Source organism: Bolinopsis microptera, chromosome 11, assembly GCF_026151205.1.
Source record: "Bolinopsis microptera isolate Bmic1 chromosome 11, MBARI_Bmic_1.0, whole genome shotgun sequence".
NCBI classification, from domain to species: Eukaryota; Metazoa; Ctenophora; class Tentaculata; order Lobata; family Bolinopsidae; genus Bolinopsis; species Bolinopsis microptera.
Window position 1 is genome coordinate 7,168,739 of NC_087082.1, and position 24,353 is coordinate 7,193,091.

At 36.0% G+C, this 24,353-nt stretch overlaps 9 protein-coding genes across 10 annotated transcripts; 1 reads left to right on the forward strand and 8 right to left on the reverse strand.

The window, feature by feature from the left end:
* Window positions 1-2,088: 2,088 nt before the first annotated feature.
* Window positions 2,089-4,298, forward strand: LOC134822588 (kielin/chordin-like protein). Its single transcript, XM_063833714.1, has 5 exons — window positions 2,089-2,351; window positions 2,859-3,001; window positions 3,140-3,275; window positions 3,449-3,595; window positions 3,904-4,298. The coding sequence occupies exons 1-5, from the start codon at window positions 2,210-2,212 to the stop codon at window positions 3,981-3,983; spliced, it is 648 nt and encodes a 215-aa protein (XP_063689784.1). The 5' UTR covers window positions 2,089-2,209; the 3' UTR covers window positions 3,984-4,298.
* A 221-nt stretch (window positions 4,299-4,519) lies between these two features.
* On the reverse strand, window positions 4,520-7,940 carry LOC134822587 (syntaxin-7-like). The gene is made up of 7 exons (XM_063833713.1): window positions 7,871-7,940; window positions 7,430-7,599; window positions 6,667-6,744; window positions 6,379-6,515; window positions 5,849-5,945; window positions 5,633-5,705; window positions 4,520-5,262 (listed from the first exon to the last, which is right to left on the reverse strand). Exons 1-7 carry the CDS (start codon window positions 7,929-7,931, stop codon window positions 5,078-5,080), a joined length of 801 nt encoding a protein of 266 aa, XP_063689783.1. The 5' UTR covers window positions 7,932-7,940; the 3' UTR covers window positions 4,520-5,077.
* Window positions 7,941-9,044: 1,104 nt separating this feature from the next.
* LOC134822585 (WD repeat domain phosphoinositide-interacting protein 4-like) lies at window positions 9,045-10,412 on the reverse strand. The gene has a single exon (XM_063833712.1). The coding sequence runs from the start codon at window positions 10,410-10,412 to the stop codon at window positions 9,342-9,344; it is 1,071 nt and encodes a 356-aa protein (XP_063689782.1). The 3' UTR covers window positions 9,045-9,341.
* Window positions 10,413-10,701: 289 nt separating this feature from the next.
* On the reverse strand, window positions 10,702-13,534 carry LOC134822584 (protein AAR2 homolog). Its single transcript, XM_063833711.1, has 6 exons — window positions 13,419-13,534; window positions 13,033-13,196; window positions 12,830-12,945; window positions 11,820-12,005; window positions 11,465-11,556; window positions 10,702-11,142 (listed from the first exon to the last, which is right to left on the reverse strand). The coding sequence occupies exons 1-6, from the start codon at window positions 13,513-13,515 to the stop codon at window positions 10,715-10,717; spliced, it is 1,083 nt and encodes a 360-aa protein (XP_063689781.1). The 5' UTR covers window positions 13,516-13,534; the 3' UTR covers window positions 10,702-10,714.
* A 1,376-nt stretch (window positions 13,535-14,910) lies between these two features.
* On the reverse strand, window positions 14,911-16,009 carry LOC134822589 (uncharacterized). Its single transcript, XM_063833715.1, is given in 3 exon segments — window positions 14,911-15,348; window positions 15,350-15,666; window positions 15,852-16,009. Coding segments are annotated over 3 exon segments (639 nt in total). The 5' UTR covers window positions 15,910-16,009; the 3' UTR covers window positions 14,911-15,084.
* Window positions 16,010-16,356: 347 nt separating this feature from the next.
* Window positions 16,357-19,121, reverse strand: LOC134822591 (splicing factor 3B subunit 6-like). Its single transcript, XM_063833719.1, has 4 exons — window positions 19,067-19,121; window positions 18,747-18,865; window positions 18,376-18,514; window positions 16,357-18,029 (listed from the first exon to the last, which is right to left on the reverse strand). Exons 1-4 carry the CDS (start codon window positions 19,094-19,096, stop codon window positions 17,943-17,945), a joined length of 375 nt encoding a protein of 124 aa, XP_063689789.1. The 5' UTR covers window positions 19,097-19,121; the 3' UTR covers window positions 16,357-17,942.
* Window positions 16,372-17,844, reverse strand: LOC134823592 (ERI1 exoribonuclease 2-like). Its single transcript, XM_063835127.1, has 2 exons — window positions 17,839-17,844; window positions 16,372-17,475 (listed from the first exon to the last, which is right to left on the reverse strand). The coding sequence occupies exons 1-2, from the start codon at window positions 17,842-17,844 to the stop codon at window positions 16,372-16,374; spliced, it is 1,110 nt and encodes a 369-aa protein (XP_063691197.1).
* Window positions 19,122-19,287: 166 nt separating the features above from the next.
* Window positions 19,288-20,625, reverse strand: LOC134822583 (RNA-binding protein 34-like). The gene has a single exon (XM_063833710.1). It carries the CDS (start codon window positions 20,600-20,602, stop codon window positions 19,502-19,504), a length of 1,101 nt encoding a protein of 366 aa, XP_063689780.1. The 5' UTR covers window positions 20,603-20,625; the 3' UTR covers window positions 19,288-19,501.
* A 225-nt stretch (window positions 20,626-20,850) lies between these two features.
* On the reverse strand, window positions 20,851-23,269 carry LOC134822590 (eukaryotic translation initiation factor 4E-like). 2 transcript variants are annotated; one of them, XM_063833717.1, is made up of 6 exons: window positions 23,214-23,269; window positions 22,604-22,825; window positions 21,924-22,034; window positions 21,434-21,573; window positions 21,231-21,285; window positions 20,851-21,092 (listed from the first exon to the last, which is right to left on the reverse strand). In XM_063833717.1, exons 1-6 carry the CDS (start codon window positions 23,250-23,252, stop codon window positions 21,036-21,038), a joined length of 624 nt encoding a protein of 207 aa, XP_063689787.1. In that variant the 5' UTR covers window positions 23,253-23,269; the 3' UTR covers window positions 20,851-21,035. The 2 variants fall into 2 exon arrangements, with proteins under 2 accessions (XP_063689787.1, XP_063689788.1); XM_063833718.1 differs by lacking the exon at window positions 21,924-22,034 and adding an exon at window positions 22,085-22,189.
* Between the last annotated feature and the right edge of the window lie 1,084 nt (window positions 23,270-24,353).

Sequence of the window (24,353 nt, forward strand, 5' to 3'; positions counted from 1 at the left end):
TTCTATGTTAATTTGTGGTGTTGATGCAGACACCTCTTTGGTTGAATAAGCAATACAACGTCCAAATGTTAGAACCTTCTAAATGTATCACGTGCGACCACGCGGTCATTGTTCACTATACTACGATCCTGACATCGAGAGCACGCCACTATAGGGGCGCGTGGGGTCATACCACGTATACAACATTACAGACTAGGTAAATGTACAAAAGTAGTACAGAATGGGCAAATTGTAAATATTTGTAATCTAATTTATAAACGTGTTTGTATCATTGAAAAAAGGCAGTGCGCAACATTCGAGTGAACGTAAGACCAGCCGCATACAATATGACTGTTTTTTAGCTAATTTGGCCGAAGAATTAATTTTTGAAACTAATTAAATTTAAATCTGCCCATATAACAATATTGTTAAAATTATGTCATCTAACAAAACGACCATTGTTCATAAGAAAACCAAATATTTGCTAAAATGGTCATCTCTCACAAAGGCCAAATCCTCACAAAATTAGTTCAATTTTAACTATGGATTTGAGGTAGACAACTTTCACCAGTCATGACAGAACGATGATTTAACAGAATATATTCACAAACAAAACGAACTTGTTCAATTAGGACTTACATTTAAATGCTAAACGCCCGCAAATGCAAAATATGCACCAAAGGCAAACTTCAAACTCATCTTTTAATAAATAGTAAATCACAATTTTATACATAACAGATGGTGTTACACAATAGGTTAAAACAATGAACAAAAAATGAAAAACGCACAACAATGGTACCATATTTTGTAAGGCAATATTAGTTTTATTTCATGCCTCCTAAATAATTTTCCCTATATGGTGAACAAGGCATATTAATACCAGCAGCATGCCTGAAACAAGAGCCAAAGGTTTTAGAAAAATAAAATTTTCTCGTTTTCTTTTTTTTTTGCCATTTTGTCAGGCATTTTTTCTTTTTTGTGAAATAATTTTTCACAGCTCAGTTTTTTCGTGAGTTTTAGGTTATTACCCCATTCCTTAATAGGTTTTCTAAGAACGTGTGGTGATAGAAATTGAAAAAGTATCTCCATCAACAAAATTATAGAAATTTAGATTTGGCCATTCTGTGAGGCATGTTTTTTTGGAGGAAGATTTTCCGGCCAATTTTTCTCAAAGAAAAAATGGTTATGAGATTAAATGAACCCCCCGGGAAGAAAAATATGAGTGTCAACTTAGCTTCTTATGAGATAAAAACTGGAATAAAGTGTGTTTTGTGACTTAGAGAAACCTTCCTTTTTTTTGGCCATTCTGTGAGGCAAATACCCGTAATAAACAAAACAAATTTCATATTTTCCAATTTCTGTCCCATTTTCAAATATTGAATATGAAAATTTCCAAACACAAATTTGACAGATTAGATGGACTTTTTGCCCTCGGACCAATTAGTCAATTAATTGAGAATGGCATGAAATTAAATTGAGGTACTGGAAGTCAAAATCCCGAAGAAAATTGAAAAATTATATTGTCTCTTTTTCAGTTTTTGAAAATGAAATTTCCAGGACTGAAATTTTACAGTTTTGACTGAATTTCTCACCCGCAACCAATAAGTCAGTAAACTATTAGTATTACACCTGGAGACCGTATGCTTTTGTGTTCATAAACACAGATAAAGCGCAATGACACGCAGTCCAGTAGGATACACAATAATGACCTTGCTGCTGCTCGAGTATAGAAACTAGACTTAGAGAGTAGAGTGCTCAGTGCCTGAGATACATAGCATCACATTATCTCGTGAGGCTTTGTATAAAGAACCTCAGTTTTTAATGTGTTCATATGTCTAGAGAAGTCAGAAGAAACGTGGAGTTGACACTTCAAAGCCATTAATATTATTATTATACGTCTTATTTTAAACATATGTTTATTCATTTATGGTAACATTAAATTACCCAAAAAGAGCCATAAGGATTTAGTTTAAGAGTTGGGTAAGTACCAGCAGTAGATAGTACATTTCAGCTCTAATCACGTGATGCGTTGTAGTACCGCCCCAGCTGGCACAACATTGGGAGCTGTGTCCCTGAGAATTTAATACTAGGGGCTTCAATCAAGGTCACCACCCACCGTATACCACTTTATAAACGTACTTAGCAAGTCTGTTACACAGTTTTATAATAGTAACTAGAGATAGCCTCGTGTCCACTGATATAACAGTACCGTCGAGTTTTCGCAAAGATTATGTTGTGTGTTTTTGTTGTCCTTGCAGCTGTAAGTGCGGTACAGAGTGCATCACTTGCTGGGTGTAGTGCAGATGATGGGAATTACTACCGCTCAGGAGAAACAGTTATTTTCTCTTGCACTGAGTGTGTCTGTCAGTCAGGTTAGTAAAGTTTCCTTTCATAAAAAAAACTAATTATTAAATTACAGTAAATATTCAGGGGAAGTTTGGGGCCCTTTATGGGTGATATTTGTGCAATAATTGTTTTAAATATTAACGTCGAAGCAACTTGGTTCACTACACTTTTCTACACTATACGTTTGCCTTTTTTGTTGTATGGTGTAGTAAAAAAGGTACACTAAATTACACTTTTTACACCTTAAATTAAACTTAACCAAATTATCTTCTCAACATCTTTTTTCCTATTATTTTCTCATCAGTCTTCACATAGTGACATAGTACACTTCCAAAGGCAAAACAGGGGTATAACATATAACTTTGGCGAGAAAAAAATGTCACCTTTTTACACTTTTTTAGGCAAATTTACACTACACTTTTGCCTTTTATTAAATGTATAGTGTAACAAGTGTAGAGAACCCCCCTCCAGTGTAACTGTATGTACTATCAACCAAATGGTACGATTTAAGCTCTTTAAATCTCTCTCGTCAGGTAAGATAAAGTGCCCAGCAGAGCTGGTGTGTCCGGCTAACTGTCACTATCAGGGAACTGAACATGAACATGGGTCCAGTTGGCTGGCTGGCTGCAACACATGCCAATGTGACAACGGGGTTATCATTTGTGATGAGAAACAGGTAAATACTGGATATTGAGTTTTCAAGGTGATGATTATTGATAAAAACGAATCATCTTCCCACTATTACGTTTACTAAAATGTAAATCAGTTTAATTGTTGTTATCGGCTAGTAGTAGTTACCTTTAATCATATTCAGTGTCCAGATAGCTGTAACGTTGACATGGGAATGACAATCAAGAAAAACGAAACCTTTAAACGTGCCTGTAACACTTGCACCTGTGAAGGAAATGATAACATCAGCTGTACGAAGAAGATCTGTTCCTGCTTCGATAGTAAGTCAAACAGGAGGAGGGGGGTATCAATCACTGAACTGAATTATATTTCCCATTACCTAGCTTGCTAGAAACTCGAAAAGAGCGCCGCGCATTGGGATTGGCTTGCCAGGCAATATTTTCCACTGTCCCCGTTTTTCGTTATCAGTTATACTGACTTGAATGAACTTTAGATAAAGGAGAAGAAGTGGAAAACGGAGATTACTACAAGGACGAGAACTGCAATCAGTGTGTTTGCAGAGACGGTAAAATTGTATGTGCCTCTGGAAACTCCTGCAGAAAGGGATGCTTCTTCAGCAACATTAGTCTCACGGATGGACGTTAGTTCTCAATCTCACTTGCTAGTTCTCACATGCCTAACAATTCCTTAACTTACCATTGTATTTGCTCCCTTGATCGTTCGTCAAAATTTTGTGACAAAAAGTTAATATTTGTCCCAATGTTATACTATAATTCATAAGCTGACAAATCCTCGATTGATTAAAATCCTGCCTCTCAATCGAGTGGTAAAGTGGATCCGAATCTTTATTTTACCCACACCCTACACATCCCCACTATAATTGATAATTAACCACGTCTACAATGGAGCTTTGACTTTAACAGTTCATGCATGTTTTTATTTCTTCAGAAAAGACGACCATCGACGGTTGTCTCGTGTTCGAGTGTAACGATGGAAATCCAATTCTTATCAACGACATATGTGGCTAATTTTTATCAACAAGAGATGATACCTCGCATATCAGTTGGGATGAATGCTTTTCATTGTTTTAGTTCATCGATTAGTGATTACTCTTAATAGTTTGCATGTGGATGTTTGTATTCAGTGATTTTCGAAATTCTACATGGTACATAATATATTAATATGTACAATGTGGAATTTCGAAAATCACTGAATTATATCATAATCATCATAGAAGGTTTGGGAATAAGAGGACGAAGTGAATGTCACAAATGTTTAGAAATATTATAAACATATCAACGTGTTTTAATGTAATACTTATGATAATTATATTCCAAGATAGATGGTTTAATTTATTTGTTTATTCAACGTCCTGACTGGTGCTTCCTTGGACTAAGTGCCGCTGCTCAGCAGTCTCAGCAGTCTATATATTAAGCTCATCAGTTACAATTCACATGGTTACAATGATATATAAATTAACTAACGAAACGTGCATAAATTAAAATTATATCTCACGATAAAAGGCAACGAATGTTTCTCGTTTTTAACAGCAGTGATACGAAAATTTGATTAAAAGACAAAACATTGATATCGATTTTTGGTTTTTACAAATCTCAATTGACAATAATATAACGTGATTGTATGGCAAACAATGAAGTTAACATTTTTTGAAAGTCTAATATTAATAATATGTCAAATTCAGTTCTAGAAATTATTTCATATCCGGAAAAACGTTAACCAATGCACATAGCACGCAGGGGTGTAGGAATGCACCCCTAAATAGTAAATAGCACGCATATTCTTCATATCAAGCTTGTACAGTATTGAAACTTAGCTTTCAATACAAACAACGCCACCATTATCAAGGTTGTGATCATCATTATGCTAGTTGGTAATGATGGGGAGTCTAGAAAAAATCTCCAAAAAGTACAAAAAATTTTAAATATCATCATGAGATTATCCGTCTTGTAAACAAGGGGCAGATTTGTACATTTAATACATATTCTGGAATCATAACACAAATATAAACAAATTCAACTTTCAAATCTCTGACATTTCAGTTGAAATATTTCAGTACATTTTTTCAGTTCGCAGTAACAAATAAAAGCAGATCTCGCTTATCTTAATTCTTTTTCCTGGTCGTGAGCCATATTATGATACCCAGTACAAGTCCGAACACGATTAGAATAGCAAGAAACACAAAGACTTTCTTTCGATATTTATTTTGGTAGGTAGAAGCTTTTTCGAGTTGTACAACACCGTCATCCACACGGTCTCTTGCTACTTCAACGTTGTGCTCGATGTTATCTGAAATTATGTTTTTTCATTACAATGCTCGATAATAATAGTTGAAATAAAAACACCAAATAACACCAAATAACGCTTAAATTACTCAAAATAACGCTTAAAGTACCCTTACACCAAATAAAACTCTTTTGCCAAATTTAAAATCGAATTATTTGGTGCTGTGACCCCCCTAGTAATCACGAATATGGTTCAGAAATACTTTAGTACTACTATAATATTCAGCCTATGCGATTCAAATGTCATTGGGCCAAAACTTAATGAAAGTGTCCTTATGATGAGATCCAATGAGATACAAACAGCTTTTCATTAACTTTTAACAAACTACTCAAAGGAAATATAAGTGGTTTTGGCAAAAATATATCTTACGAACCGATCATGTCACCCTGCTCGTGTACCATAGTTCCAATCTCCCTGAAGATCTCGTTCACTGTTACCATGTCTGTCTGAAGTAAAACTATTGTGAGATAAGTAATGTCGTTTTCTTGGAAAAAGAGTCGTAGCAATGCCAAAACGTTACTTCAACTAAAATTAGCTTGTTGGTTTTATTTCCCAATAAATTGGGCTGCTCAGTATCACATTTAGTTACCTCTAGTCTTCGAATGGCTTCTTCCCTCTCTGTAATCAAAGCTGTAGTTGTTTCCAGATCATCAGCGAATTCTTGCAACTGTGACAGATTTTGCTGCCTGAACAATTATATATGGTTAAACCTCGTGATTCACGAACAGAAATGATGTGCAGATTATGAGTTAGAATCTTAAACACGCGCGCGCGCGCGCGGCACTGTGACAATTTGTAATGTTACGTTACATAAACTTTTAGTCCAAAAATGTCGTCGCGTATTACAAAATGCACGATTGAACATGTGACCGAATCTAAAGATAAAACTCTCATTACAGATGAAAGATTGCGTCACGATTTACTCATTAAGAAAAGCATGTGACACATTGTATAAAGCAATGAGTTCTGTTTTGTCTCTTTTATTGCTACCTTAGAAAGCTCATGATATGATCCTACACATTACACTGGAGGAATCTGGCCAGAAAATGAAGAATGTTCTGAACAATAGTAATTATCGATGATATTATGATAATCTGATTATCTCTTCCTCCAACTCACCTTGAATCATCGTCCATAAGACTATCATTATCAGCATAGGCCGTGTCCACATTAGGTTGTTTTGACATCTCGTTACGAAGAGAAGTAGTTCTGGATCTCATCCTCGACACTGCTGCTCGCTCCTTGTCTGCTTCTAGCTGTGAAACAGTTGTGCAATTATCAAATATAATACTGTATTTTAACAAGTGTTATGGAATATACAAAGTGGTCAGTTTCATCAGAGAAATAGGTAAACCTGAAAATATAAATGAAAAACTAAATATTTAAATAGAAGCGCGAGTTCCGTACCAATTGATATTTCTTGAATTTCTGAATAGCTTCGCTGAATTGTTGTTTCAATCGTTCCACTTGTATCTTCCGGGATTTCTAGGGAAATAGAACGTATATTTACTAATATATATAATACAATATTCTAGGGATCGGAAAGCTTAAAATCTCAATAAAAACGAAAGCTTTATTCGTATTATCAAAGACAAACACATGCACTTTAATACTAACTACTACTACTAACTACTATTACTACTACTACTACTACTACAAATACTACTACAAATACTACTACTATTACTACTACTACTACTACTACTACTACTACTACTACTACTACTACTACTACTACTACTACTACTAACTACTACTACTAACTACTAACTACTAACTACTAACACTAACTACTAACTACTAACTACTAACTACTAACTACTACTACTACTACTACTACTACTACTACTACTACTACTACTACTAACTACTAACTACTAACTACTAACTACTAACTACTAACTACTAACTACTACTACTAACTACTACTACTACTACTACTACTACTACTACTACTACTACTACTACTACTACTACTAACTACTAACTACTACTACTAACTACTAACTACTAACTACTAACTACTAACTACTACTACTACTACTAACTACTAACTACTACTACTACTACTAACTACTAACTACTAACTACTAACTACTAACTACTAACTACTAACTACTAACTACTAACTACTACTACACATTACATATATGTTAGATATGGTTCTAACCTGTTCTTGTTGTGAGCCTACTTTACATTGATCTGTAGCCTCCCTGAACATGTCACCTGTAGTCTCAATACTTCTCTGTACGTCTGATCTCTTGCTGTCTAGCTGCTTCTTAACGTTGGGTGTTTCACTAGGTGTACCCAGCTGTACTACCAACTTCTGCATTGCAGTTACTGAAACATACTGGTGTCACTGAGCTGTTACAAGTGTGACCACAGTTATCAGACATAATAATCCGGGGGATAAAGCTGGCAATTATTGTATTTTTGATGCGCAATTATCTGCAATTAGGGATAGTGTGTATTTACACTGTGCGGCTGATTAATTACTAATTATCTGCAATTAGGGATGGTTTTTAAACTGTGCGGCTGATTGATTACTAATTCTTGGAACTGTAAGAAATTAAAGAAGAAAGATAAACTGAAGTGTTGGAGAAGTACTCACCATTGCTGCCAATTTTGAAGATCGCACTGCCAATCTTCTGGCACAACTGATCGTAGCTCATCCTAAAGGTAAATGTGTGTTGAGTGTTGTACCAGGTATTACCTACTCGATCAGGATGTTACAGCATAGTCCTCCGCCAATAATATATTTCCATATATTAGTTTAAATTATCGAGAAAAATTACTAATTGAAAGTATTAGATGAAACACAATGACCACCAGAAACACAATGACCACCAGTATACACTATACAGGTTACAGAATAGTAATTAAATACCTTACTCGGGATTATTATGACCGGGATAAAGTGGCGGGTTTAGGGTAATTTCGCCATATTTTTCCCGAACCACATTTTCACCGGTCGTTAATAAACCCGCCGACTCAGCTTTTAGGGTTCCCAAGGGGTATGGGTGCTCATATTTTAATCGTTGTCTTATATTCACTAAAGAAGACTATTGGGACACTTGTTGTAGGTTTTTCGACTTCATTTGGCTAAAATTGCAAAGAATTCACCTTTTTGCCCAATTCTTGTCATTTATCCTTATTGTCAAAGTTGATTTAAATCGGCCAATTTTTAATTTCTTCATTTTGTCGCACCTTTAGCTGACAAAATGAAGGTACTCCTAAGAGCGGCATATGATTACGAGTTCCAGGCTCAGAAAAGGGGGGATGATGAAAGGGATGATCCAGATGAAGATAAAGAAGATGATTACAACTTATTGGAAGACTAAACAGCTCTCCCTTTATCTTAATATCGATCTGGTTGTTACGCTTCTAATGTTAAAAATTATTTTCTATCTAGTTTGATTAACCACGAGTCATTATTTCTGTCTACTTTCAACAATTATTGATAATTCGACTTGCTTCACAAGTGTGAGCAATGCGAAAATTTCTAAACTTGCCTATCTCTAATAAGGAAATTTACATCTGAGACAAAATTTTTGAATCTAAAATTGAAAGGTTGGACACCGGTAAAATGGCGACCGGGAAAATGTGGTGGGTTTTGAGCAATTTCGCCATATTTTTCCCGAACCATATTTTAACCGGTCGTTAATAAACCCGTCGTAATAATCCCGAGTAAGGTAATCTAATTTTGCTCTTCAATAGAATTGTTTTTCGATGACGCAGTTCATTTTCATTTTCGAGAGAAGTAACCAAGAAGAAGATCAAGACAGTTTAAATTCTGGAGAATCAAGATAACAAAATCTTTCATCTTTGAGTCAATATATAAAAAATCGTTAACAAAACAAATCATAACAAAATCATTAACTATAGTTTTGGAAACAAACCTTGGCACTATCATCAATGCAGAACTGAAACTATCGCATGGATGCAAACATTATTGACAAAATGTACAATCGGAAAATTAAATCATGAAAGAACATTTGAAATTAGTAAGAACAACAAATACTTAGTATTTCTTAGCAAATTTAAAGAATGAAGATATTTTAATGAATTAAACAACTCTCCATTCAAATCTCCAAATCCTGTGTCACGTCTAGAAAGACATTGTACGACTCACGATTACAGTTTCCATCAGCCGTGAACACATACTTGTGATATGTGCCATCAAAACAAAGCGCTATCACCGCATTTCTCACAGCAGTGCCTGGCGTACAGCCAGGTGGCGCAAACACGCAGATACACGGGCACTCAGAACGCAGCGCAAAGGAAGTCATACCCCACTGGGAACCAGCGTAGCGCCCCAGATACCCAACATTCGCAACAGTTAACCTCTTGTTCAACTCGGGATTCTTGATAGCAAAAATGTGAACTGTGCCCTTATCACTGCTAGCGCAGAGATAAGAACTGTCCTCGTTAAAAGTAATGCTCTGAACAGTAGCGGTATCAGTTCCGCGCCTCAACTCAATGACAAGTAGCCTGGTTTTCAGATCGAACACGCGTATCAGTGTCCCTTTACCACTTGCAGTTGCTGCCAGTCCTCCGCTGTGATTGATTGCAATACATTGTAAGTCTGTTCTGTGAGCGTTTATAGTAGGAGGAGTAGAAGTAGCACCAACTGCAGCCCCCGCAGTGGACACGTCAAATAGCTGTAGACTGCCAGCGCGCGTGCCAGGGAATATCATCAGAGAGTTACTGAGACTAGGACAAAGTTGGCACAGCCCGCGCGCATTGCTGCGTGTCTCTATTGTTTGCAAGTGTTTGGGGTCGTCAGGAAAACTGAATACATAAATCTTGTTGGTCAGCACAACTATCAGCTTATCTCGTCTCATCTTCACAGCTCTAATCAGTGAATCAAACGAGAACTCTAAAATAAATGTCTTTTCCCTATCGTCCCATATCCGGACCATTTTAGCGCTGAATTTACTCTGATAACCACCACCAACTAGTGCTATAAAGTTACTGCGGTGCAACATTTCAACAATCCGCACTGACCCAAAATCTTCAAATGAACCCTGAGTCAGCTCTGCTAGCGGCTCTAAGTTGTAAACTCTGTAGCCTGTCTCCATGGCAACCGCGAAACATGTGTTTGTTTGGTTGAAGGTGATGTTCTGTATTGACTTAGCTGTGACATTTGACATAGCCTAAAGAAGATGACTTCAGTTATAAAGTGATAGAAAAAGTTTGAAAAGTTTGAAAAACCCAATATTGTTTGAACATTTAAACTTCAATATCTCAAAATAATTACAATAATTATATACCCGCTATCTAACTGTTAGTTAGATTGATAAAACACAAAATTTGGTGTAGTATAAAATTCGGATAGAATAAATTAATCAATAAATATTACATAATAAATGCTACTTAAAAATGCCAGTTTCTTCTAACTGTATCTGTTAAACTAACTTAATAAGATTCATAACAACTTCAGGTGTTGTAATTATTATCCCGGCTCAAACATTTCAACTACAACAGGATCATCATCCTCGCAATAATTAAAATCCCAAGTATAATAATTCTCCAAATGAGCTCTGAACTTGTCCCCTCGGGTTCTCAGCTCACCACTGACCCCCTCCTCTTCCCTCAGCCCCTCGAACAACAGCTTCAGTGTGGTAACCAGGAAGTTGTTACGAGACACAATGTCCACAAAGAAGTCACTTGGTGTCTCCTTTAGGTGATAGTGCAGGGTTCTGATGAATGCCTTGTAGAAGTTTGGGCGCTCAGAGAGACTTTGTTGGGCGCGACAGATTGTGTCCACGAGACGTTTCCATTGGTCGAAGGCAGAGTACACGTGACCTAGCAGGAATACTATGAAGGACACCTGAAGTTCTCCTAATAATTCTTCTTCTGAACCGGAATGTTCGATTAGACCTGCAGTAAAGCTTTTTGAAACAGCTTGTTATTCAGTAGACTATCGTAGTTTCAAATTGTTATCAAAATGGTGTTTTATTGTATGATATATTTTCAGCCATCTCTTTTAACAGAGATATAAGAGGCTAGGTACCCACAGAAAAAAAATGTAATGTATGTATTGCATACGTTACACTCTGCAAATATTGTTTATCTATAGCAAAATGATAACAATAATCAATCAGCTAAGTAGTACACCACTACTCAAGATAACTACAGAACTAATAGAACTGTATAATTGATATCAACCAATCATTGCTAAGTATTCATGTTAGTAACTAACTGTTAAGTGACGAAGTAGTATCCATGTAGAACTGTGTAAGCTGGGCTGCACTAAATCCAGCTGTAGCACTCTTTCTATCAACCTTACTGAACCTTAACAAGATACAATATTACAAGAAACTTGGCAAAGAAGCTCAAAGTTACTAACTAGTTACTTAAAACTATTGTACAATGAATATACTGCGGTACAAAAGTCATTAAAAAGCAAATATTAGTTTAAGAGCCCCTTGCGCTCAGGTTTATAATATATAATGTAATGTGCATGTAACAAAGAGTTACATATTAAGTTACATACTTCTTTACAATATTTAAACTGCCAAAATATTCCTAAGAACACATAAATTAAAAGTTTGTACCTCATGATCTGTGAATCATCCTGTATAAAATTAGCATCCAGTTTATCCTCCACCGAGGTAGCACGTGCAACATCCTGCGCGGCGTCCGGATTGGTAAGCAGGGGCGTGGCAGCTTGTATCAGTTTACATTGGGGCTGCACACGTGTTACTGTTGTCGAGGTCACGTGGGTTGTTAGACTGCACCATCTGATACAATAACATTAATACATGTGTTATCTTACTTGGTTACTATGGTTACTATAGTTACTATAGTTACTATGGTTACTATAGTTACTATGGTTACTATAGTTACTATGGTTACTATAGTTACTATGGTTACTATGGTTGTGAGGCACCCGCTCTACCTTAAAATTGACGACATGGAGGGTACGTCCACCTTGACGGCTAACGTCTATAAACTGCACATTGTCATTAAAGCTCTTACAGTATGCTGTACAGTGTACACAGTATAACATACAGCCCCCGTGTTTAAGTGCTTTATTGAATGGATTCTTGTGATGGACACACTTAATGTGAGTAATATACCATATTTCCATAAAAAATATAATGGAGGTCCACCTTAACGTCTAATACATGTTAAAATATGTCTAACATGGTCAGCTGTTAAGAATATAATTCTATAAGTATTAGGTTAAGTGTAAACCAAGGACCCTTAAAGATAACAAACCTCTGATAGTGCTGGTAAGGATATGGAGCTAACATTGTATCAATACATTTGGGTAATGACGTCACACCACGTGTTATGACGTCACACCACGTGTTATGACGTCACACCACGTGTTATAACGTCACACCACGTGTTATGACGCCACACCACGTGTTATGACGTCACACAAGGACCCTTAAAGATAACGAACCTCTGATAGTGCTGGTAAGGATATAATGGAGCTAACATTGTATCAATACATTTGGGTAATGACGTCACACCACGTGTTATGACGTCACATCATGTGTTATGACGTCACACCACGTGTTATGACGTCACACAAGGACCCTTAAAGATAACGAACCTCTGATAGTGCTGGTAAGGATATGGAGCTAACATTGTATCAATACATTTGGGTTGGTACTGGGTATCACTATCTAGTATTGTCTCTTGTAGAGTGTCGTATCTTTTAACCACGATCTGAATTAAAAATAATTTAGTATTACTACAGAACATTATGTAGGACAATGCACACAGTTTACCTCTGGAAGACGATTTGGAACCTACCTCTTTCTCTTTAAAACAGTGAAAGAATCCCGTTCTAGGAGCCACAGTCCCCTCCTTACTGACAGCACTGTAGAATATGAAGTGTAGGCCTGGTGGTATCATCTTGAGGCCCCTGAACTTGGGTCCTATTGACCAGCTAGCGTAGTCCACCCCAAACTCTGTACCTGTTGTTATATGTTGTAGTCTTACAGTGGAATCACACGTATTCTCTGGGATTATTTAAAATATAGTATTTACAGTAGAAAATTGGCCACTTAGAAATGTAAAATGTAGGTTCTTGCTATTAAGTTAACTACAATAACAATATCGGAATTTTCCAGAACAGTCGTTATCTCAAGAAGTATATCACGTGATAAGACAGATTAGGAAATGTTAACTGCCAGTACCTTGAGGCATATCATCAACAATAAGGAATGCTCCATGTTTATACAGCTCGTCTATTTTATCTTTGTCTAGGTTGAAGAGGGGTTGTTTTGTAGTCATTTTATCAGCCTCAGATCTCTTATCTATAGTGAATTATAGTGATTAGTGAATTATAGTGAACTAAAAAGCCCGTGGTAACAGGGATGAAGCTAATAGTGTTCTTTCGAAAGAAAGTTTTAATCGCATCAAAAAAATATTCATCCCAACAGAAGATACAGCCGATTTAAATGTGAGACACTTTAAATTACCACACAACCGATCAAAATGCCGTTTCAAAAATCTTTGCACGTGCACGTGCGCATTACAACACCGTTGCTATGCAACCTTTTGGTTTTTACCTAACTTCCTATTTCTCATATAATTTGCACGTGGGCGGTCGTACATACAGAAATAATCTTTCGAATTATAATAGTGAATTATACCCATTATAGTGAATCAACTTTATTAGGGTAAAATGAAATAGCAGATAAAACGATCAGACAATTTTTCATATTTTTTTCAAAATCGTACAACGTTTAAATTTCAATAATGAAGTTTGACTAAAATGATATTGGATATTTAATTATGGACAATGAACTACAAAGTAAATTTTGGAATATAGATTCTTCTGATATGAAATATACAATTGCAATGTACAATCACTTCTATTATTTATATGTAAAACTTCAAAACAGCGTGCAAAACAATCACAAATTTAGTTAACTAAAACTGATTATATTATACTGTGTTAAGACGAAATTAATCGTCATTAGCGCAACGTTAACAGCCCAGTGACATAAAGTGAGGAATCTAAGAATCTAATTCCTAGCCATATTAATTTCCATAGCCACGCCGACTAATTTTTGTCAACAAAATTATTAAATCAACTTTAAATAGTCGGTCTCGGTTGTTACACACTGTAACGCCGCGCACTGTACTTTAATTCTATATTTATCCGAGAAGATGTTCGATTCGAGCGCAAATGCCAGATTCCCAGCAGATTCCTAGTTCTTGCGCTTAACTTGCGCGTTACCAAATAATCCAAGATATCCCTGTCAGGATCCAAGATTTTCCTACTACCAGTATGGTAGTATGGACTGTTTGGTAGTATGGTAGTATGGTAGTTGCAGGAACGCGCGAATATCTATATGTAAATATTACAATAGCGTACATGGAATCGTAGCTTAGTTGGATAATCCGTCAGGACTACACTAGCAGATCGCGAGTTCGAGCCCCGGAAAGGAATTCTTTCACAATCTTTTGGCAATTATGAATAACTATACTAATGAATTAATAACTATACTAATGAATAACTAAACCTCTGTAATATAACTAGCAAAGTAAAATGAAATCGTTATCCGGCCGCGGAGCGGCCGAAAAATTTATGGTAGTCGTTTTAAAAATATATGGTAGCCGTTTTTTCTTTCCAGACTGGATTCCTAGTCCCTTTTTAAATTTATGTCACTGGGGTTAACAGTTTAGTAGTACAGTCAAATAATTTATTACCAAAATTAAATTATGTTTAAACAACAATCATGCAATATATTTGATAAACTTATGTCTCAACAGTCAACCCCTATCAAACATGCAAGTTAAACCACAGCATGCTCCTATGATGAAAACAAACTTAATTTTACTCTGATCTGTAATCTATATAGGCAAGGTACTTTGAGCCTTCTTCAGCACAGCTCTAGAAAATAACTTAGTAAAGAACTTAAGTCCAGTGACACCTCCAGGTACATAACTAAACACGTACCACATAAGAGCGACAAACTGGGCAGCAGCACACAGAACAGTCAATACAGTGCTCTTCATAACCATAGCAGTGTAGATAGTAAGGAAGAGGGTAGAGAAGTAGGAGACAGTGAAAGGTAGTCTGTTTCTCTTGAGCAGGTGGGTCAAGGTGGTTCCAGGGGCCCCACAACATTGAGAAACTACCCAGAGTAAACACACTTCCTAGAGAGAATAACAGGACGTATTTTCTAGCTTTTATCAGGATGAAGGGGATGTAGATAATGGAGAGTCCGAAACAAAGCCACCCCCCTAGCAGGAATGCCATGAAACCCATGAGGCGCTGTTGCTTTGTCATGGCTGGCATCCACGGGTCCTCCTGGACCGCATTGTTCCAAACATTAGGTATCCAGGAGTTGTAGCCTGATCCCCCTTCGTTTGACATGGTGGCAGAGGAAGAGGGTTCAGGTTCAAGGGGGAGTAATTCTACTGTGTCAGGATCTTGAGGGAGAGTAAGATATGAGGGATATTTAAAATATTCTATTTAAAACGAGTCTTTAAAACAAGGGGAATATCAGCTGTTTTACAATACAATGTTAATATTGAAGCGGCGTTTGTAACAGCCCGCGCTTGTTTTAGCGTTGTTCCTACCTATTGAACCTATTGTTGTATTGTACCTAACTTACCTTGCTCTTGATTTTTGATGAAAAGAGAAGTAAACTTCTTAAGCTCAGCAGCAGCCATCACATTCTCTACATTCCAATCAGTTCATTATCTCTACCTATAGGATAACTGATAAAGATAATTTGAAATTTAAAGTTTATCTTGGTCTAGGTAATTAACTTAGTCTAGGTAATTGACTTCAGAAATCAGTTTCATTAATGTAGTTCACAAGAATGTAATAAATGAGTCGCGGATCTTGAATATTTCGTAGTTCTGATAATTCGTAGTTCCGACAAGAAAATGGACGGAAATAAGAGCCGTGGTTATTTAAGGTATCACTAAAGAACTGATAGTAATACAGCAATTGTAATGTCAGCCGTATAATTTAACTTACAATAGCAAATTTAACAGCAAATTCAAATAAAATACACTTTATTGACAAAATATTAGGCACTTAAGAAACTTCAATCGGATTTAATCCTAACAAAATAATAATATTAATCCTGATATAAATTCTATCTACCAGCCATTACTGTGTTCCGTTTAGTACCTGATCCCCCTGTGTTCCGTGTGAGTTTTATTGAGTTGAATTACAACACTTTCCCAAGAGTAAAAGTTACAAGACTTGCTCTTACAAGTAAAATAATATCTACCGTGATGCGGCCCCCCATTCAGTATCTGTTTCCTAGTAGACGCTGTTCCACACTTACAAAGAGGAGGAGTTATAGTGGTTTTAAAAGGACAGGGAGGTTTAGTGATAACTGTGTTCGGTTTAGAGATGGTAGCAGGTTTCACTGACATCACCTGTTTACCCTGGATTGTTTTAGTTACTCTGAAACAGTGACCATCACAGATCATCTTAAAAACAAGCCTAGCTGTGTTCTTTGCATCATCAATACCGGAGTGTTCCCTCCCAACAAACATCATCCCTCTCTCCTCCAGAGCTCCATTTAATCCCTGAGGTTTAGATTTATAGTACTTCCTGTACACCAAGCGTAAGTCAATCCAGGCGTTAAAGTGGGAAGCACGGAACACTGACTTCCTCTTACACTCGTAGAGTAGTTGTGTTCCTAGATCCCAGTCACTCCATGTGACAAACGTAGCGTGATGTTTACCTGGTTGCTCGGTAGTGGAGTTTATAAGGATGTTTCTAGCAGCACACACTGACTTTACCCAGTCACTGAACAGTTTCATGACAGCGGGAAGTGGATCTGATTGGCTGACAGTTTCTTGTGATATTCCTGTTAGATTTCTACAGAAGTCAGAGAGAGTAGTGCTCTCCACAGGCATCACGTACTGGTGGAATGTGTCCTCTACTTTACCGGTGTTACAATCTAACAGTACAGCTGGAAACTCTATGATCTCCCCGGGGGATGGTTGGTTTTGTTTGTCTTTCCAGCATGTTGCCTCGAAGTCTAGCACTATGAGGTACTGGAATAGCTGAGTTCGTTTTCTGGGGTGGTGTTGCCGCTGGAGGAGAGGGTTGGAGACGAGACCTAGAGACTTTGCTAACGCTTTCGTCGCCATCTTGCTCCTTTTTATATATTTAACACACTTCGTTACATTATTTTGTAGGTATTTGAAACTGAGGACTGGAGAGAAAGTACAACCTCTGTGGTATCTTTTAAAGTGTAAGATTGAAGGTAACTAAAATGTAAATTTGGGTATTTGAGGATATTTGATTATAATATTGATCGTATAATATCGAATCCTTATTATCACAATTTGAGTTTTAAGTTTGAAGATACATTATTAAATCAAGGAAACAAATTATTCTGACATTCGGGCAAGGTGAATAAAATAAGAAGTTTGCAATGACAGGTACATAATTCGGTTAAATAAACCTATATATTGCATAAATAAGATAGAAAAGTACTAGGGCGAAAGATCGAGTCAAGTTTAAAGCAATGTTTACTTCTCATATAGTATTTCACAGAGACGTTCAGTATATTGTATGATGTCATTTGGATCATGAAAATCAAAACTTGTAGGCCATGGCGAAGCTTTTACTTTCATCTTAATTTCCTGAATAATCAGCAACGTCTCTGAATTATAATTGACTCGGCTAGATTGTCCTGCTCATCAAATTAAATTAAAAGTAGATAACTCTATCTTTACTTAGCAATACCGTCCACGCCGTACTTTCTCTTTGCAGCGTCCAACTGTGCTTGTTTCTTTTCAGCATCTACTTTCTGGTACAGCTGAGGTAAAAGTCTTCTGTTAAGCAAAGGATTAATTGAAATGTCAGATCACAAATGTTATTTTCTTCAATTCAATTCAATTTAAACAACTTTGTTACATAGGAGGCCTAGTATGATGCACGTCGTAACACCAACAAATCGGTGAGCTAGAGCTAGAAAACAGATCATTGCGTATCTGTTCTCTGGGACGGGCAGACAAAGTGATGACCTCAAGTTTTAAAAAAGCTAAATATCAACAGCATTTAAAAGATAATAATAACAACCTTAGTAGATTGATAATATAAATAATAATAATTACCTTAGCAGATTGATAATATAAGACAAGGTATCTGTTAATAATAATTACCTTAGTAGATTGATAATATAAGACAACAAGGTATCTGTTACACACGTTAAACCCTGACAAGTGGTCACAAGCATTCTTAGCGTCAAATATATCTTCGTACACTACAAATGCTGTCCCTTTCGTTTCTGGGTTCACTCCACTGAAATTTAAAGCTGTCAAAAATTCATAATATTATAACACGTCTATTCACTATTTAGTTGGGCCAGTATTTATGATTGAGTATTATGATGATACCCTGTACTTTATCAGCTATTTAGTCAGCTAATCCCACGTACAACACTGCAATATCATTATTGTTATCATAAATATTATTATTATTAATTAATTACTATTATTTCACGACAATCTAAAACCGCTTCTATTAAACTTACACTCGGACTTGTCTGATTGGACCATATTTTCCAAATATGTCGTATATTTCCTCTGCTGTGATTTTGTACGGCAGATTTCTGACGTATAGGATTCTGTTAACTTCTGGTGGTAAACGAACCTGGGAATAACGGGGTTTTAGGTTAAGAACATTTAAAAGTACATAAAATGCAATGACAGTAATATTACAATAATAATATAGCTCCTTAAAAAGTATTTTAAAATATGGACAAAATGCCAGAGGACAATGCTAGGTACATGGTACTACATGATGTAGTACCATGTACCTAGTATAATGATGTATTTTAATTAATGTACTTACATTGGTTCTCCTTGTTGCGGCTAAAGCCATGACTACTGTGGCAAAAATGTTAGTTATAGTGCGAAACATATAATAGATAACAGATAATAGAAACAACTAACTGGAATTTATGTTCAAATGTATTGCCATGTTAACGTTTTGATGATTGATTGAACAGAGTTCACGCTCTGTGCGTATTGAAGGGGGTGGGGGGTCGGGGGGTCTTGAGTAAACAAATGTAATGCCCACAAAGTAGTCACTTAAAAAGTTATGATTGACAAAAATTGTAAAAGAAACCATAAACCTTGCTCAATCTGAAATTTAATAAATTAAAATATGATGGAGTAAGCAGACTTCCAGCCTTAAAATATTCTAAAAAAGCTGATCAAAGTAGACCAAAAAGCAGAGGCAGTCCATCATGAAACCCAACCAAAAGTTTTATTGTGAATTGTTAAGCTAAAATTTGGAACAATTATCATGATCATTGCTTGTCTTTCTTCCCCTTAGTTGCAACAACTCCTCCTTTCTTCGAAGTTTTATTAACTTTCTTATCAAATTTCTGTTTTGACATCGGCTTTTGAGTCTTTGGTTTGGGTCTTCTATTAGGGTCAAATTTCTTGCTCCGTGACTTAGCGATTTCCCAGCAAAAACTTCCTTATCACTACTCTTAGACTTTCTTCCTCTAAAACTATTCTGGGATTCTTCATTCTTTTTCGACTTCAGTTCTTTAGCTTTCTGTGTGTTTTCCAGAGTTAATTTCGACTTGCAGCGCTGGATTCTCAATTTTCTCCCATTTACTTCTACATTATCTTTGATTTTCATTGCAAACATAACACCTGCCGAATCCACAAATTTAACATAACCAATTCCTTTCCCAATATTAGTCTTAGCATCACGTAATAGTCGTACATACTCAATGTCACCACATTGTGCGAGAGCAGCTCTAATATCCTCATCAGTTGCTGCAAATGGAATGTTGCCCAGAAATATTGAGTTTTTAGTATCCTCTTTTACTTCCTTCTTTGACTTGACTACTTTATCCACTCTGATGTTAAGATCATTAACTACTGAACCGTTCTTAGCCAAGGCTTTATCAAGACACTCCTCGTGCTCAAAAACAATGTAAGCATTCTTGCTGGTTGCATTTTCGTTGATTTTATTTGTTTTCAGGCAAACTTTCCGGCCAAGTTTCAGGTCACTTATTGCAACAGATCTAAATCTTAAACTCTGTATTTTACCAAAGTCTGCAAATAATTTTCGAAGCTGCTTCCGTTTTAACCCTACAGGGAGATTTCCGACAAAAAGAGTTCGTTTATTTACTTCTAGCTGCTCTTCAGGAGAGAGCTGGGGGAATTTTGGTTCTTCTGGCTCAGCTTCGATGCTTTTATTCTTTTTAGGACGTTTCCCTGGAACAGAATCTGGTTTTGGAGCATAAACTTCCTCAACAGCCACTACAGCCGGAGCAGCAGCTGCAAATAAATCATTGGCAGGTTTCTGGTCAACAGTGGAACTAGCGTTGAGGAAGCTGCTTATATCACCAATTTTGTACCCATCCATATTTAAACACCGAGCCTTGACCTGCAATTGATAAATTAGAACTCCCAAAAGGTAATAGAAATGAAAGTAGAAATGTTCGTTCTGATCACTTACGTATAATGCAAATGTATTTTTGGGCCTTATTTAATGTAACATTGACTGGCATCTTCTGACTTACAATTAAATGCTTGCGCTTATTATGCCAGAATTAAAATTTGAACAGATCTAAAATTTGACTTGCAATAGGAAAATACTCGTAATAAAACAGCTTTTAATTCCATTTTAAACAAGGAAATGTTTCAAATAACTTACAAACATTAGATGACGTGTCAACAAATAACATTAAATTGAGGTAAACAATTTCACCAAATTTATCTTTTACAATACCCTCTGTGCAATGATAAAATTGTATAGAAAATTATCAACATCAACATTAAATTGGAGTTATTTCGAATCATAGCTTCAGAGAGAACTTGTGACTGGATGCTTTGGTCTGAGCATCTGCGTGGGACTGAAATAATACCTGTTACTGGAGTATTATACATAGATTATTAATTATGACGGTCAAAACGAATCGAAAATCACAGAAGATATCGGCCGTTCATAAGAATTATATTTGAGTAAAAAAAAAATGAATAATAATTTTTACCTCATAATGGATGTTTATGTTAGAAGGTAGCCCCAGGGTGTTCTTGAACTTCAGTCTAAAAATGAATCAATAAATAACACCATATTCGACACAGCAAAATCAAAACCACATCACGACACTGACAAATAGTACACATTTAAACTTCAGTAAAACAGAATTAGTGGTATTAATGATAACACGCCAAGGAACAGGATAATTCGTACCCGATGCTCTGCACTGAGTTCAGATTGTTAGTGTCTGCTACCCATATAGCTAATCTGTCGTTCCTTGCTCGTCGCTGTAGTACTACTCCATTCACCTCATTTGAATACTCGTCAAATTGTTCCCCAGCCATGCTCATCAACTGCAGGTGACCAAATTAGATACAAAATATTTAACGAATTTCTGATTTTCAAATGCAGAAGATTACATGCAAATGTAAAAACAAAATACATGCAGCATCATAGTCAGCATGATAATGACAGGAACCAATTATGTAATTAAAAGTTCTCAATTTCTTACGGATTTCTTATCAATAATCCATAAGAGGACGTAGCCCAAGAATCTTGCCCATAGATCATTTGCTAAATCCTTCAATACTTCAAAATTTGCAATTTCACGATGCAGCTAGTAAAAGCATGGCAGTTTGCATAAAAGTTTGTTCATTACTTGTCACTTATCACACACGCTTTGAGAAACAAAACCTTTTCTCACCATTTCCTTCCAATTATCATCAAGGCTGCCTTGGTGCTTTTGCTGAACGTTGTAGCGCCATTTTCCACCCTTACAATTCCGTGGGTCTTCCCACATAGGGCTTATCCCCTCCTAAAATAGATATGCGTACAATTACAATAAAAAGGAGAAAGAAATCTTACCATTTCCATCCACTGCTTGTCTAATGACATCGTTTTTTGAGCAGCGTACACCCATCTACCTCCCTTTAAATTTCGCTTATCCTCCCACATGGGCTGAATCCCCTCCTAAAGGAAAGGAACTTCAGGTTGTCGGGTCTCAAGCAATTTAACAAGTTAACACATCTTTTTGGAAGGCATCGAGTTGTCCGCAATTAACATAATCAAATTTTAGAATGACCGAGAAATATTTTTTCAAGACGTGAATCTGAAAAAAGCTGAATTAAAATGACACATTGAAGTACTTGAAATTACTTGAAATTACTAGAAGTACTTGAAATTGAAGCTGATCTGATTTAAAAGTGAGCTTATCTAGCCAAGGTTTATTTACCACATTGTGCTAAATTGTGTCTAATAGATTAATTAAAGATTTAATATGGTACCTAAGTTGTCTGGTTAACAGTTCAGCTGATTACAATACCATCTTATCATCACTTTCAAATTAGAATTGACTTACAAAATAATTTAAATTAAGAACTATACCTTGAAAACAGAGTATTCACATTTCACTGCAAGCTTGGAGGGTGGCATGATGAAGTTATAGAGTGCCCAAAAGTCTTCAACAGTGGTGAACGATGCTACTTTCTTGTAACATTCAATCCAATCCTTATCTTTCTCTTCCTTGAAGAACCAGAGAGTCCATGCATTTTCGAGTGGGTGTTTTTTGGGAGCTTCCACAACCTTTTCTTCAGCTGAAGCCAGTATCTGAAAAAAATACATTTTTAGTTTTATGGTTGTTATTAGGTAGTTACAAAACTTTGTCCTTTGCAACCAATTGTATTTACCAGAGTTAAAACCTTGCATGGTGCTTGAATCTATTGGATCAAGTCTTGAACTAGGTTGTCGTTTGGTGTGAGCAATAGCGAACAGCACGCACACTCCTTTGCCCTGTCAACCTATATCTAATCTATTCAAAGAGTGACAGCCATACTACACATTGAATTAGGATTCCATTAAATATCAATTATTGATTTATTGTAAACTTGTTGATTCTGTAATAAATGGCATAAAATTGAAATTTTGGTTTAATTGAAATTTTTGTTTAACTGATTAAGAAAAGCATAGAATATAATAAATAATAGACCGCTCTTACCTCAACAGCTGCAGCTTTTTCCACTTCAATAGCTGCCATTTCAAATGTACTGTAGGAAAATATAAATTAACATGTTTAACTATACTTACACAATAAACTTTCATGAATAGAGAAACAAGTTTAATATCTAGAAACAAATTTTCAATTTTGTCCTTTATTTACAATGAAATAAATATAATAATAATAATAAATTGAAATTAAATAACACCGCTTTTAAGATAAAACTTATACTCAGCAGTGTTTGAACTAGTCATCCCAGAAAATATCATGAATACTGAGCTAAAAGATTCGATACCTTATGCTTGAAAATATAACGTCAATACTAAAGCCCGAAAATGGTAATTAAATTTATTATGCAAAGATAAAATATTAAGTATGACCAGAATAGTTATCGATAAAGTTTTTCAAGTTCATCTGGGGACAGTTTGAAAAGGTACGTTTTAAAAAAAGTTTTAAAAGATTCCAAAAATTGAGCTGAGGTGATGGTAACAGGCGGACGATATAATAAAATAAATACTTGATAAAATCTATAAGCTTCCATGTTGGCAATTTAAAAAAGAAAAATATAACCACAATTCAATAACATGTTTCACCATGAGCTTGACCTGAGCTGGGCATTTTGCAAAATAATTAATATTATCGACGAAAACATACAGTACACCTAAAATGGAAAACTCTAGCTCCCTGTTCCATTAATTGAATTGGAAATATAAAATTTGAGAGCAAAATAGTTAAAATCATAAATAATAACTATCTACTTGTACTATACAATTGAGTGTGCACCAAGGTCAATTTGAGAAGTATTTGATATGTGATTATAGAGCTGCTGGACCAACTTAATGACCAATGTCAAAAACGGATGTGCATGAGGCAGGTAACTTGCACAAACATGTATTGGAATCTTCGAATGAGTAATAACAGTATATCATCTGACAATTTGCAGGTCTCAAATGTGAAGCATGCCCCCTCCCCCCCCCCGGGGGCCCCCCCTGTCGAAAATGTGACCCCCTAAAATTGAGCAAATTAAGTGATTTTATAGGATAATAAAAGTAGAGTAAAGTAAAATGTATGACATCACATCATCACACATGTCTACAAAATATCATCGCATTATTGGGGGGGGGGGGGGTCTTTTTTCGA

Coding starts and splice junctions, on each gene's coding strand:
- LOC134822588 (XM_063833714.1), top strand. CDS start 2,210: ATGTTGTGTGTTTTTGTTGTCCTTGCAGCTGTAAGTGCGGTACAGAGT. Junction 2,352..2,858: donor TGAGTGTGTCTGTCAGTCAG/GTTAGTAAAGTT, acceptor CTCTCTCGTCAG/GTAAGATAAAGTGCCCAGCA. Junction 3,002..3,139: donor TCATTTGTGATGAGAAACAG/GTAAATACTGGA, acceptor AATCATATTCAG/TGTCCAGATAGCTGTAACGT.
- LOC134822587 (XM_063833713.1), bottom strand. CDS start 7,931: ATGAGCTACGATCAGTTGTGCCAGAAGATTGGCAGTGCGATCTTCAAA. Junction 7,600..7,870: donor CTTCAAAATTGGCAGCAATG/GTGAGTACTTCT, acceptor AGTATGTTTCAG/TAACTGCAATGCAGAAGTTG. Junction 6,745..7,429: donor TAGGCTCACAACAAGAACAG/GTTAGAACCATA, acceptor CTATTTCCCTAG/AAATCCCGGAAGATACAAGT.
- LOC134822585 (XM_063833712.1), bottom strand. CDS start 10,412: ATGTCAAATGTCACAGCTAAGTCAATACAGAACATCACCTTCAACCAA.
- LOC134822584 (XM_063833711.1), bottom strand. CDS start 13,515: ATGACTACAAAACAACCCCTCTTCAACCTAGACAAAGATAAAATAGAC. Junction 12,946..13,032: donor ACTGTTTTAAAGAGAAAGAG/GTAGGTTCCAAA, acceptor TTTTTAATTCAG/ATCGTGGTTAAAAGATACGA. Junction 11,557..11,819: donor GATGATTCACAGATCATGAG/GTACAAACTTTT, acceptor TATCTTGTTAAG/GTTCAGTAAGGTTGATAGAA.
- LOC134822591 (XM_063833719.1), bottom strand. CDS start 19,096: ATGGCTTTAGCCGCAACAAGGAGAACCAAT. Junction 18,515..18,746: donor CCAATCAGACAAGTCCGAGT/GTAAGTTTAATA, acceptor TTTAAATTTCAG/TGGAGTGAACCCAGAAACGA. Junction 18,030..18,375: donor TATATTATCAATCTACTAAG/GTAATTATTATT, acceptor CTTTTACCTCAG/CTGTACCAGAAAGTAGATGC.
- LOC134822583 (XM_063833710.1), bottom strand. CDS start 20,602: ATGGATGGGTACAAAATTGGTGATATAAGCAGCTTCCTCAACGCTAGT.
- LOC134822590 (XM_063833717.1), bottom strand. CDS start 23,252: ATGGCAGCTATTGAAGTGGAAAAAGCTGCAGCTGTTGAG. Junction 22,826..23,213: donor AAAAAGCTGCAGCTGTTGAG/GTAAGAGCGGTC, acceptor TATTTTTTTCAG/ATACTGGCTTCAGCTGAAGA. Junction 21,093..21,230: donor ACATAAACATCCATTATGAG/GTAAAAATTATT, acceptor GTATTATTTCAG/TCCCACGCAGATGCTCAGAC.